Genomic DNA, 18,545 nt, shown 5'->3' on the forward strand with positions numbered 1-18,545 from the left:
CTAAAGCGCCACCTCAGAAGCCAGTGGCAACTGAGCCCAAAGTAGCTAAAATGAAGCCTGAACCTGAAGAACCGAAAGTTAAACCTGTCAAGAAAGTACCAGAAGTCCCTAAAGCAAGAGGTAAAGTAGTAAAGGATTTGCTTTACTACTCTTCTATTGGAAAGACATTGTGTTATACACTGTATGTCTTTCTTCTTGTTTTGTTTTATGTTGCTATGTTGCTATCTATGTAATTGTTTAACCCATTTTTGTAAATCCTGAATGTTCTAAGAAGTTCCTTCCTGGCTAACCTCTTCTGCTGGACTTTAAAATTAACCATCTAATGGGTTTCGAGATGACCACACTGTTATGGGGTGTTTAGATACACTATATAATATTCTTACACACTAACTCTGAAGATCAGTGTCTTTAGTGTGGTGACAGTGAAGCTCACACCTTGTTCCCACAATGCCTTTGTGATAAATGTATAGTGAAAATGGAGTGGCCTAATTATGTCTTTTTGGAGCTCTTGTTATTCTAAGCACTCGATAGAGTGGACTGTAGTATTAAATTCTTGCCAGCAGGTTATTGAACATATCCATAATGTTCTTTAAAGCACCAGAACCACCCAAACCTGAAGAACCTGTAGTTCTGCCAACTGCAGCCAAGGTTTCTCCCCCAATGCCGAAACATCTTCCTGCTAAAGGTATTGACCTGTCTTGTTCTGTCTGAAGTCACTCGTTAAGAGTGTAATCTTTGATTCCTTGTTAGTCTTAGTCATTGCCTGTAGGTTAAACAATGCATAATGTTCTCTTAAGTGGAAGACATGCCCAGACCAGAAGAACCTGTAGTTGAACCTGCACCAAAGGTCATTGCCCCCAAGGCTGAAGCTGTTCCAGCTAAAGGTACCTCAAAGATGTACTTGTACTGTTCTATGTTTGTATTATTGCTTTAGGTAAGATTGCTACGCATGGAAAATAATCTTTTCCACGTCTTCTGTGAAAATCTTTGAATGTGCTAAGCACTCGTTAGAGTGTGACCAACACTTTTGGGTTTTTCTTAATGCAATTAACACAATAATTATCTTATAAATAAATGTTCTTCTAAGTTGTCTCAGAATCACCCGAACTTCCGAGAAAACCACATCTGCTGTCTGAAAAACCTGAACCAGAAGCACCAAGGTATATCTCTGAAGAAGAACCAGAAGAACTGAAGGTGCCGGTGAAGGTTCCTGAAACCCCAAAGAAAGTTCCAGAAACACCAAAGAAGGTTCCGGAAGAACCAAAAAAGGTTGTTGAAGAAACAAAGAGGGTTATTGAGGTGCCAGTGAAGGTTCCCGAAGCACCAAAGAAAGTTCCAGAAACACCAAAGAAGGTTCCGGAAGAGCCGAAAAAGGTTGTGGAAGAAACAAAGAGAGTTGTTGAGCTGCCAGTAAAGGTTCCCGAAACCCCAAAGAAAGTTCCAGAAACACCTAAGAAGGTTCCAGAAGAACGGAAAAAGGCTGTGGAAGAAACAAAGGCAGTTGTTGATCTGCCAGTGAAGGTTCCCGAAGCGCCAAAGAAAGTTCCAGAAACACCAAAGAAGGTTCCAGAAGAACCGAAAAAGGCTGTGGAAGAAACAAAGGCGGTTGTTGAGGTGCCAGTGAGGGTTCCTGAAGCCCCAAGGAAAGTTCCAGAAGAACAAAAAAAGGTTGTGGAAGAAACAAAGGCAGTTGTTGAGGTGCCAATGAGGGTTCCCGAAGCCCCAAAGAAAATTCCGGAAACACCAAAGAAGGTTCCGGAAGAACCGAAAAAGGTTGTGGAAGAAACAAAGCTGATTCCTCTTGAGCCAAAGAAAGTACCCGAGCCTCCAAAATTACCAACATCAGCACAGGATGTGGAAACACTAAAACAAATTCCTCAGGCTAAAAAGCCTCTGCAACAAGGTAGATGTCCACAAACAAGACATTTGAAAATCTTAATTAATCCTTACACATCTTGATCTTTTAATTCACTATTTATATTTTTTACACAGATGTGCATTTTGCTAATTCTTCAAAAGTTTTGTCCTGATGTCTGTCGTGTGTGTTGATTACTTGTTGCATCATATTATTAAAACAGTAAAACAGAGGGAGATACCACAGGAAACAACAGCACTAGTGAAACCACAGCTGGAGGCGGGTAAACCCATCAAAGGTATGCTTAATCTGACAAATGTTTCTCAGGAACTCATAGAGAGTTGGCTTCTTCTTTAGGTGTGTTTATTTGTCCCTGAAATCAGATGATGAGGTCCAGCCAAAGTCTAAAGAAATTCTACAGCTGAGAGGTAGTCCTCCATAATACGTATAGTTAAGTTGTAAAATGAGGACGACAGTGAAATCTGTGTTGTTCTGTGTTGATGGTTTTTGTGTTGTGTTGTTTTCATCTTGGCCACCGCTTCATGGTGCAAATCTTCAATCTTGGGTATTATCTTAAAAATGATTCCAGTTCCCCTGAAGACTCAAACAACAGCATAGGTTGAAAACAGAAATAAGTATTGTCCGAAAAAGGGTCATGGAGAAAGGATTTCTGTAGAGGAAGAATTTGGACTGAAACGAGAACGTCTTTGACATCTCTATCTCCACCTTTGAAGAAAGATGGTCTTCAGTCAAAAAGAGACACCATGTGTTTCCATGAAATTACTCGTTCCATGAGAAATGAAGTTACTCCTCTGGTTCAAGGTTCTTCAGTCCATCTTTAGGAAGAATTTTGCCAACAAAGAAGATCTTTCCTGTATTTCCCAAAGCAGTTGTTGCTCCTAAAAAGAATTTTTCTTCTGAAGAAGTAACCCTGACGAAGAAACCTTCCCCTAAAGACAGATTGCTCCAAGATCTGCAGAAGACAAAACCCCTTGCTGCCGAACAAGAAGCTGTCCCCCCCCAAAAGAAACGTACTAATCTGACACAAGAAGTAATCCCTCCTGAGGCGGACTCTTCTGAAGAATCAAAAACAGCGGTTACTCCACCTCCAGCAGCAAGAGAAGATGATAAGAAGGCAAAGAAGGAAAAATGTGAATTTAAACAAATTCTTCAGGAAGGTATTCTTTGGTATTTGAGCCGCACAGGCTCATAATCTGGAAAAGATCAACCGCTCTTAAGAAAGATGAAACGTTTACTTTTCTCACTCGTCTTTCAACGGGTTTTAGGAAATATCTTACTCATCTTCACACTGAGTAAACTGTGCTCTTACATTGTCCTTGTAATGTCACTGCTCTTTAAGGTACACCATGTAGTAAGGAAACTTTCAGTAATTAACCTCTTTTATTCTTACCTTTTGGTCTTTCCTTCATTAGCTGACATTTTTTTTCATCTTCATTCCTGTTCTTCTGCTTTGTGCTCTTTGAAGTAATTTATGTCTAAATGATCTTTAGTAAGTCTTTTTCATTGATATGTTTTATTGACCAAATTGTGTTCTTGGTCATGACCTTGGCATCTTGTATCCCCAAAGTACCTCCTCCTCCAGAGGAGAAGAAGCCACCTGCACCTAAGCCTCCACCTCCTGCTCCTGTTCCTGCAGAGAAACCTCCTCCTCCTCCTGCAGGTAGTCTTTTCGGTTTGCGTGTTCCTAATCTTTGCTGACTTCTCAGGAACCATCTTGGTTTTCCTTTCACCCATTTGTGTGTTTGTGTTGTCCTTACTGTCTCATGTTTGAACTGTTCATGTTGCTCATTCTGTTTTGACCAAACTTATTGTGTTCTTGGTCATGACCTTGGAATCTTGTATCCCCAAAGTACTTCCTCCTCCTCCAGAGGAGAAGAAGCCACCTGCACCTAAGCCTCCACCTCCTGCTCCTGTTCCTGCAGAGAAACCTCCTCCTCCTGCAGGTAGTCTTTTCGGGTTGTGTGTTCCTAATCTTTGCTGACTTCTCAGGAACCATCTTGGTTTTTTTTTTCACCCATTTGTGTGTTTGTGTTGTCCTTACTGTCTCATGTTTGAACTGTTCATGTTGCTCATTCTATTTTGACCAAACTTATTGTGTTCTTGGTCATGACCTTGGCATCTTGTATCCCCAAAGTACCACCTCCTCCTCCAGAGGAGAAGAAGCCACCTGCACCTAAGCCTCCACCTCCTGCTCCTGTTCCTGCAGAGAAGCCTCCTCCTCCTGCAGGTAGTCTTTTCGGTTTGCGTGTTCCTAATCTTTGCTGACTTCTCAGGAACCATCTTGGTTTTTTTTTTCACCCATTTGTGTGTTTGTGTTGTCCTTACTGTCTCATGTTTGAACTGTTCATGTTGCTCATTCTATTTTGATCAAACTTATTGTGTTCTTGGTCATGACCTTGGCATCTTGTATCCCCAAAGTACCTCCTCCTCCTCCAGAGGAGAAGAAGCCACCTTCACCTAAGCCTCCACCTCCTGCTCCTGTTCCTGCAGAGAAACCTCCTCCTCCTGCAGGTAGTCTTTTCAGTTTGCTTGTTCCTAATCTTTGCTGTCTTGTCAGGAACCATCTTGGTTTTCCTTTCACCCATTTGTGTGTTTGTGTTGTCCTTACTGTCTCATGTTTGAACTGTTCATGTTGCTCATTCTGTTTTGACCAAACTTATTGTGTTCTTGGTCATGACCTTGGCATCTTGTATCCCCAAAGTACCTCCTCCTCCTCCAGAGGAGAAGAAGCCACCTGCACCTAAGCCTCCACCTCCTGCTCCTGTTCCTGCAGAGAAACCTCCTCCTCCTGCAGGTAGTCTTTTCAGTTTGTGTGTTCCTAATCTTTGCTGTCTTGTCAGGAACCACCTTGGTTTTCCTTTCACCCATTTGTGTGTTTGTGTTGTCCTTACTGTCTCATGTTTGAACTGTTCATGTTGCTCATTCTGTTTTGATCAAACTTATTGCGTTCTTGGTCATGACCTTGGCATCTTGTATCCCCAAAGTACCTCCTCCTCCAGAGGAGAAGAAGCCACCTGCACCTAAGCCTCCACCTCCCACTCCTGTTCCTGCAGAGAAACCTCCTCCTCCTGCAGGTAGTCTTTTCAGTTTGCGTGTTCCTAATCTTTGCTGACTTCTCAGGAACCATCTTGGTTTTTTTTTTCACCCATTTGTGTGTTTGTGTTGTCCTTACTGTCTCATGTTTGAACTGTTCATGTTGCTCATTCTATTTTGATCAAACTTATTGTGTTCTTGGTCATGACCTTGGCATCTTGTATCCCCAAAGTACCTCCTCCTCCTCCAGAGGAGAAGAAGCCACCTGCACCTAAGCCTCCACCTCCTGCTCCTGTTCCTGCAGAGAAACCTCCTCCTCCAGCAGGTAGTCTTTTCGGTTTGTGTGTTCCTAATCTTTGCTGTCTTTTCAGGAACCACCTTGGTTTTCCTTTCACCCATTTGTGTGTTTGTGTTGTCCTTACTGTCTCATGTTTGAACTGTTCATGTTGCTCATTCTATTTTGATCAAACTTATTGTGTTCTTGGTCATGACCTTGGCATCTTGTATCCCAAAGTACCTCCTCCTCCAGAGGAGAAGAAACCACCTGCACCTAAGCCTCCTCCACCTCCTGCTCCTGTTCCTGCAGAGAAACCTCCTCCTCCAGCAGGTAGTCTTTTCGGTTTGTGTGTTCCTAATCTTTGCTGACTTCTCAGGAAACATCTTGGTTTTCTTTTCACCCATTTGTGTGTTTGTGTTGTCCTTACTGTCTTATGTTTGAACTGTTCATGTTGCTCATTCTGTTTTGACCAAACTTATTGTGTTCTTGGTCATGACCTTGGCATCTTGTATCCCCAAAGTACCTCCTCCTCCTCCAGAGGAGAAGAAGCCACCTGCACCTAAGCCTCCACCTCCTGCTCCTGTTCCTGCAGAGAAACCTCCTCCTCCTGCAGGTAGTCTTTTCGGTTTTGTGTGTTCCTAATCTTTGCTGTCTTGTCAGGAACCATTTTGGTTTTCCTTTCACCCATTTGTGTGTTTGTGTTGTCCTTACTGTCTCATGTTTGAACTGTTCATGTTGCTCATTCTGTTTTGCTGTTTTGACCAAACTTATTGTGTTCTTGGTCATGACCTTGGCATCTTGTATCCCCAAAGTACCTCCTCCTCCTCCAGAGGAGAAGAAGCCACCTGCACCTAAGCCTCCACCTCCTGCTCCTGTTCCTGCAGAGAAACCTCCTCCTCCTGCAGGTAGTCTGTTCATTTTGTGTGTTCCTCATGTTTGCTAACATCAAAAGTTAGCCATGTTCTTTTTCACCAATTTGTGGGTTCGTGTCGTCCTGACTATTCCACTTGTCATCAGGTTTTCATGTTTTAAACTGACTCTTTTGTTCATTCTGTTTTGACCAAACTTATTGTGTTCTTGGTCATGACCTTGGCATCTTGTATCCCCAAAGTACCTCCTCCTCCTCCAGAGGAGAAGAAGCCACCTGCACCTAAGCCTCCACCTCCTGCTCCTGTTCCTGCAGAGAAACCTCCTCCTCCTGCAGGTAGTCTTTTCGGTTTGCTTGTTCCTAATCTTTGCTGTCTTGTCAGGAACCATCTTGGTTTTCCTTTCACCCATTTGTGTGTTTGTGTTGTCCTTACTGTCTCATGTTTGAACTGTTCATGTTGCTCATTCTGTTTTGACCAAACTTATTGTGTTCATGATCATGACCTTGGCATCTTGTATCCCCAAAGTACCTCCTCCTCCTCCAGAGGAGAAGAAGCCACCTGCACCTAAGCCTCCCCCTCCTGCTCCGGTTCCTGCAGAGAAACCTCCTCCTCCTGCAGGTAGTCTTTTCGGTTTGTTTGTTCCTAATCTTTGCTGTCTTTTCAGGAACCACCTTGGTTTTCCTTTCACCCATTTGTGTGTTTGTGTTGTCCTTACTGTCTCATGTTTGAACTGTTCATGTTGCTCATTCTGTTCTGACCAAACTTATTGGGTTCTTGGTCTTGACCTTGGTATCTTGTATCCCCAAAGTACCTCCTCCTCCTCCAGAGGAGAAGAAGCCACCTGCACCTAAGCCTCCACCTCCTGCTCCTGTTCCTGCAGAGAAACCTCCTCCTCCTGCAGGTAGTATTTTCAGTTTGTTTGTTCCTAATCTTTGCTGTCTTTTCAGGAACCACCTTGGTTTTCCTTTCACCCATTTGTGTGTTTGTGTTGTCCTTACTGTCTCATGTTTGAACTGTTCATGTTGCTCATTCTGTTTTGACCAAACTTATTGTGTTCTTGGTCATGACCTTGGTATCTTGTATCCCCAAAGTACCTTCTCCTCCTCCAGAGGAGAAGAAGCCACCTGCACCTAAGCCTCCACCTCCTGCTCCTGTTCCTGCAAAGAAACCTCCTCCTGCAGGTAGTTTGTTCATGTTGTGTGTTCCTCATGTTTGCTAACATCAAAAGTTAGCAATGTTCTTTTTCACCAATTTGTGTGTTCGTGTCGTCCTGACTATTCCACTTGTCATCAGGTTTTCATGTTTTAAACTGACTCTGTTTCTCATTCTGTTTTTACCAAACTTATTGTGTTCTTGGTCATGACCTTGGCATCTTGTATCCCCAAAGTACCTCCTCCTCCTCCAGAGGAGAAGAAGCCACCTGCACCTAAGCCTCCACCTCCCGCTCCTGTTCCTGCAGAGAAACCTCCTCCTCCTGCAGGTAGTCTTTTCGGTTTTGTGTGTTCCTAATCTTTGCTGTCTTTTCAGGAACCATCTTGGTTTTCCTTTCACCCATTTGTGTGTCTGTGTTGCCCTTATTGTCTCATGTTCGAACTGTTCATGTTGCTCATTCTGTTTTGACCAAACTTATCGTGTTCTTGATCATGACCTTGGCATCTTGTATCCCCAAAGTACCTCCTCCTCCTCCAGAGGAGAAGAAGCCACCTGCACCTAAGCCTCCACCTCCTGCTCCTGCTCCTGTTCCTGCAAAGAAACCTCCTCCTGCAGGTAGTCTGTTCATTTTGTGTGTTCCTCATCTTTGCTGTCATCTCAGGTTATCCATGTTCTTTTTCACCTATTTGTGTGTTTCTGTTGTCCTTATTTTTCACTTGTCTTCTGGTTTTCATGTTTTAAAATGACTCTTTTGCTCATTCTGTTTTGACCAAACTTATTGTGTTCTTGGTCATGACCTTGGCATCTTGTATCCCCAAAGTACCTCCTCCTCCTCCAGAGGAGAAGAAGCCACCTGCACCTAAGCCTCCACCTCCTGCTCCCGTTCCTCCTGCAGGTAGTTTCTTCATTTGGTTTTGTATGTTGTTGGAAACTGTTTTTCTAACAACTGTTTACTGTTGTTTTCTTTGCTGACTCATCTAAAGGTTTCCTTGTGTGTTCTTAATTTCTGTTTCACTTGCTGTTTGATGTGTCCCCAACCTTTTTTTGTGTTATTTCAGTGTAACTGTCTCCATTGTTGTCTTTGTTGTGATCTTGGAATCTTGTATTTTAAAGTGTCTCCTCCAGAGGAGAAGAAACCACCTGTACCAGCACCAAAACCTTCAGTTCCTGCTGCTCCTGCAGTCAAAGTTGCTCCTCCTGCAGGTACCTCTTTCACCTTGCTGTGTGGTACTTAAAAACACTGTCCTCATCTTGTGTTTCTACGTTGTTTGCAAATAGATATCCTCCATATAGTCAGATTCTTTTACTGTTACTGATTTCCTTCTACCTGAACCGTCATGTGCCCATTTCTACATTCTTACCATCTGCTCTCTGTCTGTTTTCATCTTCTGCCTACTTGCACATAACTTTTGGTTTCTTCTACTCCTAATTGTGTCCTCCAGAGGAGAAGAAACCGTCTCCACCGAAACCCAAGCCTCCGGCAGAAACAGCGGTTCCTGCTGCAGGTACTTTCTTCTGTTTGTCGTTCAGCTCCTTGTTTGTTTTGCCTCTGAGAAACATGATCTTAACAACAGTTTGAGTTCTTTATTAATGTTTTCATTTTGTCTGTTTTGTTTAATTATCCGTCAGTTATTGGTTAGTGACTAGATCTTTGGCAGTGTTTTAATCAAGTTGGCATTCTTGTAGCTCAAGTTGCCCCAGTGGAGAAGGAGCCCTCTCCACCAGCCGTTGAGGCTGAACCCTCTCCTGAGTTGGAGGCAGAGGAAATCTATCTACCTGAAGGTAATGCCTGTAAATTTCATCCATCTTGTCCTCCTCAGGTTACCTTGGAAGAATTTCTTGTTTGACAGTCTTCATACAAAGCAACCTGAGCTTTCAGAAATGTTCTTGCCATCTATGTTGTCTAAATCTAATACTTGTATACACTGAATGCTCTAATCTAGTCTAGGTATTTCACATTTACAGCATCTGATGAATGATATCACTAATTGTATAAATGTTTCTTAAAATTCTGGGTACACAGTGCAATGACATCATAATAAAGTAATTCCTTCCATAGCTCATCTTTAGTGTAAATTTCTATAAAAATATTACATTTAAAAAAATAAATGCATGGCACAATTTCATAACTCAAATATCTCTCAAGCTTAAAAAAATGTTAACCTTATTTGTTTATATTATCTTGCATATGCTTATATTGAATTAATTTAAATTCTTGCAGACATGGAACCAGTTTCTGCACCTGCGCCAACTAAAGGTATACCAAATATTTACTTTGTTTTCAGAAGGCTGTAAATTTAGTTTTCTTATGCTAGTTAATGTCTCATAAACTATAATGGGACAGTATGTCTTATTTTTCATGTATGTTTAACTGGTGTGTCAATCCGTTGTTGTAAAAGCTTGAATGTTAATCATATACAGGAAGTATGTCTGTCTGTTATAAACAGTGTGTTTACTGCCTCAACCACAGTGCTGCCTCATAAGCAAAAGGGTAAGGTTCCTGTTGAGGAAGCAAAAACACCTGAGTCACCCAAGCTGGGTAGGAAATTTACCAGAATCCCCAAAGAGAAGGAACCAGAACCAGAGGTCATTAAGCTGAAGAGTATTCCAGCAAAAGCTCTGGAGCCCAAGAAACAAGTTGTAACTCATAAAGCTGAAGTGACGAGGCATCACGATCCTGATCTAACCGCTCGTGGACTTCACGACAGGGAAGATCGAGAGATAATAACACTCGGAAGAACTGAACGTGTTTTTACTGCAGAGGAAGAGATGATTCAGTTAGGACACTTTGAGGAAGCTGAAAGGATAGTAGGTGTACAGAAACCTGAGAAAGACAGTTGGACAAGAACCCCAAAACCACAGAAAAAGGAAGAACCTGAGGTGCCAAGTGTGGATAAGAAGAAAATAACTAAACTGCCAGAGGCAGAAGAGCAGAAAAAATCTGTTAAACTAAAACCTTTTGATAAAACAGCAAAACCAGAAGAAGAACTGCATAAGATCAAACTGAAAAAGGTTCCAGCAAAGGAGAGAGAGCCTGAGAAGGAAGTCACAACTCAGAAAGCTGAAGTAACAAAGCATTATGATACAGAACAGACAGTTCAGAAGCTGCGTGATAGAGAGGATCGGGAGGTAATAACACTTGGCAGAACAGAACGAGTCTTCACTGTAGATGAAAAGACATCAGAATTGGACCGTATGGAGGAACCAGAAAAGCCAGAGGCAGCTGATGAGAAATCTAGATGGCTAAGAACTCCTAAAGCACCAAAAGCTGAAGAACCGGAGCCAGATTTAACCAAAAGAAAAATAAAATTATTACCAAAGAAAGAGGAGGAGCCAGAAGTAGTGACATTGAAACCATTTGAAAGACCTCAGAAACCTGAAGCAGCTGAGCCTCCAAAAACTAAGAAAGAGGGTGAAGTAAAGACAGATACTGAGCAGTTTCCAATCAGGAGAGCTGAGACACCACAGAGAGACCAACCACATGCTGCTTTAAAGCACAGAATAGATGAAGACACTCCAAAGGTAACGCCTGACATCAGCAAAGACCAGATGGACAAGAAAGAGGCTGAGCAAGTCTCCAAAGATGGGAAACCTACTGCTGCTGACAAGCTTCATGGAAAACCTAAAATTATTTCCACGCCAGATAAAGAGAAAGAGCAGGTTGTGCTGAAGCCTTTCACCATAGCCACTAAGCCTGAACAAAAGCCAGACAAAGCATTAGAAGTAGAGAAAAAGAAGCCAGTGGAAGCAAAGGTACCCAGGCAAGCTCCAAGAGACGAAACTCCTGAAGAGGTCAAAGAACAGCAGCTTAGGAAAGCTGAAAAGACAGCAACACCCGATAAAGAAGGTGAGAAACTTCCCAAGAAAGAAGACACAGCCGTTCCACCTAAGAAACCGAGTCCACCAGGAAAGAAAGTGGTGGCTCCACCGAAAGAACCGGATGGCATCAAGAAAGCTGTTGAACTCAAAAAGACACCGCCAAGAGTCACCAAAGACAAGGCAGCAGAAGAAAAGCCCTTTAAGCCAATTGAGCAGCTCAAGAAGGTTGAGTTAAAAAAGACACCATCACCAACCGCTGAGAAGCCAAAGTCTAAGGAATTGGAAGTCCCCTTTCAGAAGAAACCAAGTTCAGAAAAACCTGAAAGGATTTCCAAAACCATTTCACCAAAAGAATCTATTGAAGCTGTAATACTCAAAAAGGTCCCAAAGAAGCCACCACCAGATTTATCAGAACCAGAAAAGCCTGCCAAAGGACAGATCCCTCTGGTGAAGGCAATCTCTCCTGGAGCTGTGCGGATGGAGAAAGTGCCCACCCAGCCCGAGGAGGAGGTGTTTGAAGAGGAGGCTGAAGAAGCGGAAGGCGAGGAAGGAGAGGAGGCTTGGGGCTGGGAGCTGGTTCCTCCTGAGGACTGGGAAGGTGAAGGGGAGGATGGGGCATTGGAGACTCCAGGCATGGCTGGCGGCAAACGAGGTGAGATGAAGGTCAACAAACTCTCCCATTTGATGACACTGGAACCATCTCATTCCATCTAAGATGATTCATCTAATCCTCACCACATCCATATTTCATCGCGTGATCCATTCATTCATCTGAGGCTCAAGTGGAGCCCCATTTGTCTGTCGACGCATCTGTCAGTCAGCATCCATCTTATGTTGTAGCTCATCAACTGTGTCATCCCCACTGGTGATTTAGTGTTCGTCTTCATCGTGTTCATGTCATTCACTACAACTGTGTTTTCATGCATTGTCTTCACCGCTGTATGTCCCTTTGATGCTCTTCTCCATTTGTCAAATATTTCACTCCAGCTTTCTGTATGATATCCCCTCACATGATGTGGAAAACACATCTTCCAGCATGTTTGCTGTTAGCTTTGCTCAGAGCTTAATCTTGGTTTCTTCTGGATTATTTATGGAAGCTCAAAATTCATCTTCTTATTTCTTCATCAGATGGAAAACCAACAGAGGTGCCACTGAAAGGCAGAGGCAGAGGATTTGGCGGTGAGAATAAATTGACATTAGCACCTGTGTACTAACAGTTCTGGTCTTTGTCTTAGGTAAAGTTTGAGTGTCAAGTATGAAATAATTTATCTTGTCAAAATTTGAGATTGACATATTTTAATTCACTTCTTTCCACTTACTTTTATTTGGGCAAAGTTCTTGAATGCCTTTTTGTTTGGGCAAGGTTTGAGAACTTTGCTGTCCTAGCAGGTCCTGAACCTTTATACTCTTACACTGACAGCAGCCAATATAAGCACAGCGATATTTTAATGAGAGCACATAAAAAGACTGGTAGCAAAGCCTTAAGCTGCACTTTACTTCTTTTAGCTTCATATTTGGCTGCTTTTTCTTCTATGTGGTCCTGGGTTCTTATAAAGAATCCTGATGGAAGTTCATAATGAATGAACCTGCATGACTTTTAATCTCAGCAGATCCTATATTCTGACTTAAAACAGGTTTTCGCTAAAATACTCCATTGTCCAGTATGTGACTCATTATTCACTGTCTGAAACTAACTTGATGAGTTTTTCTATGCAATGTTGCAGCAAGACGAACTCCATCTCCTGGTGACGCTGGCAGGGGCCGGGGCTTGAGACCTGTTGGGGGAAAAGGCCCATCACCACCAGAGGAACCTTTCGGCGGATTCAAGCTCAAAGCTGTCCCTCTGAAGTTCATCAAGAAGATTCAGAACATTGTGTTGCTGGAAGCTGAGTCGATTGGTTCGTCTGCTGTATTTGAGTGTGAGATCTCGCCTTCCACTGCAGTTGCTTCATGGATGAAAGATGGCAGCAACCTCAGAGAAGGCCCCAAGTACAAGTTCACTGCTGATGGCAAAGATCGCAAGTTGAGCATCATTGATGTCCAGCTGTCAGACACTGGTGAATATACCTGTGTGGCCAGGAATGCTGGAAGGGAAATATCATGCACAGCCAAGCTCATTGTTGAAGGTAAATTATTGAGGCTTTCTGTCCCACACAAAACATTTTCTTACTTCTTTCTTTTTCTTAAAGAAAATAAGCTTTTTCTAGACATCAAAAAGTACTAAAATCCAGGTATGGTATTGCCACCAGTATGGTAGAGTTACAGTTTTTGTTGTATTGCTATTACTAACTTTAATTTCTTTAACTGTCTGTGTAGAGCTGCCTGTGAAATGGGTGAAAGAAATGGAAGCAGAGACCACATGTATAAAGACCCAGCCTATGTACCTGACCGGTGAGCTGAACAAAGAGAGAGAAGTGATCTGGAAGCGAAACGGCGAAGTCCTAAAAACACAGACTGGGAAAGTGGCCATTAATATCATTGGTTTGCAACACGGGGTGACTATCCAGGACGCCACTGACGACGACGCCGGTGTCTACACATGTGAGGTGGTCGGACAGGAGGAGGTGAAGACTACGACCAATGTCAAAGTGATCGGTAAGCAGTCAGCTGCATGTAGTAGTAGAACTGAACTAAGGTAGGTCACAGGCTTAAAACTCACCAAATGGCCACTGAGTCGAATTTTACTGGTCATTTTTTTTCTTGAGGACAGTTATCTAGAGGTTGAGTCATGGCAACTGGGCTTCTAGGTTTTAGGTCTCAGCCTCTAGTTAACTTCACCTGGACGACTGAGAATCTTCACAGACGCTTGGGGACAGTTTATATTTGGCCAAGGTTTCCACAAATCAGTGACAAGTTGACATTCACTGTAAAGACTTTATGAAGTGAGGCTGAAGTATCTGCTGACGTTGATGTTTCTGAACATTGAGAATATGTCATAGAAACATAAGCGATCACATTATCAAATAATGTTAATAATAACCATTATTTAATCACATTAGCAGTTCTTCTACAAGTTTGAGCTGTTTTACCCCGATAACATCAGGAAACATGAACTTGTTTCGGAGCAGGTGGAACTGCTAATGGCATGTTATCACCGTAACCAGCGGGCAAATGTTAGGGATGTGTCTTTAAAATATCACACCCCTTTGACTGACTGTTTCCACTGTGTCATATATTCAGCTGGTTGGACCTCAGAGGGCTGTAATTAGAGCTGACAGTGTTTTCATCACGTGACCTCTCTGTTCTCAGAAATCATCAAAGACTGGCTGGTGAGGCCTCTAAGAGACCAGCATGTCAAACCAAAGGCTAATGCCACATTCAAAGGCGAGCTCTTCAAGGACACTCCCAACTGGAAGTGGTTCAAAGGAGACACTGAGCTTGCTCCATCCGACAAGGTGGAGATTATCAAAGACGGAAAGGACGTGATGCTGACTATAAAAAACTGCCAGCCAGATGATGTATCAGATTATAGCATCCAGGTGGAGGATCGCAGATACATGGCCAAACTGACACTTGGAGGTTGGTGACACATAAACAAAACCCTGCTACAAAATCAGGAGGAGCATGTCCAAAATGCTAAAATAAATCTTCAATTTCAGAGCGTGAGGCCGAAGTCCTGAAGCCTCTCGTCAGCGTGGAGGTGGTTGAGAAGGAGGAAGCCAACTTTGACACTGAAATATCTGAGGAAGATGTAGTAGGTGAATGGAAGCTGAGAGGCCAGGTGTTGACCAGATGTCCGGTAAGATTTTAAAAACACCTGATCTCAGGGTCACCTGGGCTTTTATTTCTTTGAGGATTTCTTCTCCTTTTCCATCTTCTTTCTCCTCCACATCAGTGTTTTAGTTGCTTTACCTGCAATTAATACTCCATGTAATGTAATTTGGTTTCTATGATTTCCCATCATCTACCGGGTTTTTTACAGATTCCTCTTCTAACATATTTTCATCCTTTCATCTGTAAAAACAGCTGGTTTGTGTCTGCTCAGTTCATAAGCTCTGTCTTTAATGAGATTGTGAGTTCATTTAGAAGATTACTTAATGATTAGATTGATTTTTAGGTAAACTGGTACTTTGGTGAACGACAAAGTCAAACACTAACCCAACTTGTACCTTTGTTGGATACAGCATATCCCTGTTTTTCAAAGACAGGTATTTTTTAGCATTGCACTAGAGATCTAGTAGTGTATCTAAACCATCTCATCTCTGTTTCAGACCTGCGACATTAAAACTGAGGGAGGGAAACGTTTCCTCAAGTTGAAGAACGTCCAGCTGGATCAGGCCGGTGAAGTGTCGTATCAGGCTCTGAATGCCATCACCACCGCCATGCTCAACGTCAAAGGTACAGAGAAACAGATCTTACTTTGTTCTTTGGTGTCTGCTGCAAGCTGCTGAATTAGTGGGTCTTGGAAAAGAGAGGTAGCGCAGAAGGGACACGGTAAGAAAAGTGACAACTGTGTGTTTTTGCTTTTGTGATTAACTGCCGATTCACACCTCCCAGAGATCGAAATGGGCTTTGTTGACCCGCTGAAGGATGTCTCCGTGCCTGAAAAGAAACAGGCTAAGTTTGAATGCACCATCACAAAGGATGTGCCAAAGGTCATGTGGTTCAGGGGGTCAGAGATCATCACCCCAAGCCCTAAATATGAAATAATTGATGATGGAAAGAAACACATCCTGATCATAAACAGCTGTGAGTTTGATGATGAGACCCAGTACACGATCGAAGTGTTGGGCCAGAAATCGACGGCTCAATTGACAGTGGAAGGTAAGTGGCAGACACCCCACGCTTCATGTTGTCACGTCGTCTTCTGTCATTCAGTTTTTGTGGCTTTAAAGCCGCCCTATTTGTGTGCACTGTCCCGATGTGTTCCAGGCATAAGGCTCAAGTTTGTCCATCAGCTTGAGGACCAAACAGTCAAAGAAGGTGACACGGTACGTTTTGAGGTCGAGCTGAATCACGAGAATGTGCCGGTGGTGTGGTACCGAAACGAAGTCAAGCTCCATGTGAGCCGGACCGTGCTCACGCATGTGGATGGAAAGAAACACACTCTAGAAATGAGGAAGGTGACTCTAGATGACACCTGCCAGGTTAAGGCAGAGGCCAAAGGAATTTCTTCCCTGGCAAAACTGACTGTTCTAGGTAACAACACACTTTCCTTCCTTTTTCCCCATTTCCTCCCCCTGTCTTTAATTTCTTCTCTCCACAGCGAATCCACTGCAGATACTGGGCAGTGGTAGGAAAAAGCATGTTATTGTGTTGGTGTAATTAGAAGTGTGTTTTGTCTTATCTGTGCCACCATAAATAATCTTTCACACTCTAGATGTAATATCTAAAATGCATTTTTTAATAAGCAAAGGCTACAGATTCTTGCTTTTGATGGCAACATTTGTTTGTTACTGTACAACTTGGCTTTTATTTTTATATATGTATGTAAAATGTACAGCCTGTTTCCTCATTACCATCCCCCCTTCATGGAAACATAAACTCAAGAGATGAACCAAAACACAAACTGACTTTCTGACACATGAAATCACTCATGAAATACACAATGGACAAAACTACATAATGAGCCAAAAACCAGAATTATCCTTTAATGGAAATAAACTGAAAAATTCTAGTGGTCACATCCTGCTCTGGCTTTATATGTGCACATGTGTATTTTCATGAAACTAATGGATTCTGGACTCTGTTCCAGAGGGCGACGCCATCTTTGTGGTGAAGCTGCAGGACTACACTGCCACAGAGAAAGACGAGGTGACTCTGGACTGTGAGCTGAACAAAGACGTCCCTGTGGTTTGGTTTCACAATGAGACAGAGATCGTCGCCTCCAAGATGGTCATTATTAGGTCTGAGGGCACCCGCAGAACTCTGGTCCTGAAGAAAATCGAGCAGAGCGATAAAGGCAAATACATGTGTGACTGTGGAACAGACAAGACCTCAGCCAACATCAATATCGAAGGTAAATGTCCAGAAACAATCAGTTACACAGATTAGAGCCGCAGAATCATGATCAGTTATGAATAATAAATGATCATTTATGAAAACATCTATGTCGGGGACATGTCAGTTGTATCTGTTTGGAGTCTGAAGGAGCATTTTCACTTTGAATTTTTTGTTTTTGTAGCTCGTGACATTAAAGTCATTCGGCCTATTTACGGCGTGGAGCTGTTTGATGGAGAGACCGCTCGTTTTGAGGTGGAGATCTCGGAAGACGACGTCCATGGCCAGTGGAAACTGAACGGAGAAGTCCTCAGTCCTTCCTCTGTGAGCACTTCAGCAGCGGCCCCTAAATGCCAAGTGTTGGACTGTCTCTACATGATTAATGTGCGATGATCTTCTCAGGTCATAATGACTGTTTATTATATTGATTTGCAGGACATTGACATCATTGAGGAGGGAGGCAAACACACACTGATCCTGTACAACTGCAAAGTCCCTATGAGCGGTGAGGTGGCGTACGCCGCCGCTAACGCCAAGTGTTCTGCTAACCTCAAGGTCAAAGGTAAACGCTGCTGCAGTCACTTCCTCTTCTGTTGGTCCAACAGAGTAGGTCTGATTTCACAGATAAGAGAATTCACAGTGTGGTTGTTATATATTATATACATTATATACATTAAAATAAAGGACATTGATCCAAATACATGTACATTTGAAAATTCCCTGTCTGAGTGCTCTTCTGATGACAATAAGGGAAAAGGCTGGTCCTCTTCAAACTCATTCAGGCCTGACAATGGAAGTCTAAATGTTTTACAGATTGCTTTTTAAGTTGCTCACGTGACCACTATTTGTCATAAAGCAACATCAGAATGTACACTGTAGATTTTCTGTTTGCTGGTTTACGTTTGCCTTTTTTGCCTCTATAATAGTGAGGCCCACTAAAACTAGGGAGAGATTCTCCTGGCTGGACCTTGTACTTACATGGTATATGTTTTAAACCAACAAGACACCCAAAATACAATAATTGCAACAAAACTGATTCACTTCTGTACTATGCAACTGTGCTTTTAACTGCACATTGACAACAAGCCTTTCAAACTGTACACAAACCCCCAGATTTATTTCTTTCGTCTATTAAAACAAATTTGCTGCTCTCTGCTGCTCAGTGGACCCCGGTGCAGCATCTGGCTGAAGGGTTCTTTGTCTTTTCATTCAGAACTTCCACTAAACTTCCTCACGCCACTAAGTGACGTTCAGGTGTACGAGAAGGATGAGGCGAGGTTCGAGGTTGAGGTGTCGAGAGCTCCGAAGAGTTTCCGCTGGCTGAAAGGCTCTCAGGAGCTGCAGAGTGACGACAAGTATGAACTGATCCAGAACGGAAATGTATACATTCTGCTGATCCGTTCGGCCGCCTACGAAGACGAGGCCAAGTACATGTTCGAGGCTGAGGACAAGAGGACGGCTGGCAAACTCATCATACAAGGTAACCTCAGCAAATCGTGCTTTTAGGAAAATCTGGACCCAAATTTGGCACCAAAACTTTTTTTTTATTATTAGTTATTTATTTTTTTTCAGAAGCATT

At 42.8% G+C, this 18,545-nt stretch overlaps 1 protein-coding gene across 1 annotated transcript in view; it reads left to right on the top strand.

Annotated features, from left to right (window-relative positions):
• LOC113123237 (titin-like) overlaps positions 1-18,545 on the top strand; it is a 171,582-nt gene that overhangs the window by 57,180 nt on the left and 95,857 nt on the right. Inside the window, exons 80-100 of the mRNA XM_026295055.1 lie at positions 6,581-6,673; positions 7,147-7,236; positions 7,443-7,535; positions 7,727-7,822; positions 8,028-8,102; positions 8,321-8,410; positions 8,650-8,712; positions 8,894-8,989; positions 9,429-9,464; positions 12,155-12,205; positions 12,751-13,152; positions 13,343-13,621; positions 14,276-14,545; positions 14,626-14,765; positions 15,238-15,364; positions 15,524-15,790; positions 15,899-16,165; positions 16,722-16,985; positions 17,151-17,290; positions 17,402-17,528; positions 18,180-18,446. Of these exons, the coding sequence (XP_026150840.1) occupies positions 6,581-6,673; positions 7,147-7,236; positions 7,443-7,535; positions 7,727-7,822; positions 8,028-8,102; positions 8,321-8,410; positions 8,650-8,712; positions 8,894-8,989; positions 9,429-9,464; positions 12,155-12,205; positions 12,751-13,152; positions 13,343-13,621; positions 14,276-14,545; positions 14,626-14,765; positions 15,238-15,364; positions 15,524-15,790; positions 15,899-16,165; positions 16,722-16,985; positions 17,151-17,290; positions 17,402-17,528; positions 18,180-18,446 (3,333 nt within the window). The remainder of the gene's footprint in view (positions 1-6,580; positions 6,674-7,146; positions 7,237-7,442; positions 7,536-7,726; positions 7,823-8,027; positions 8,103-8,320; positions 8,411-8,649; positions 8,713-8,893; positions 8,990-9,428; positions 9,465-12,154; positions 12,206-12,750; positions 13,153-13,342; positions 13,622-14,275; positions 14,546-14,625; positions 14,766-15,237; positions 15,365-15,523; positions 15,791-15,898; positions 16,166-16,721; positions 16,986-17,150; positions 17,291-17,401; positions 17,529-18,179; positions 18,447-18,545) is intronic.

The sequence above is a fragment of the Mastacembelus armatus genome, chromosome 21 (assembly GCF_900324485.2).
Source record: "Mastacembelus armatus chromosome 21, fMasArm1.2, whole genome shotgun sequence".
NCBI lineage: Eukaryota > Metazoa > Chordata > Actinopteri > Synbranchiformes > Mastacembelidae > Mastacembelus > Mastacembelus armatus.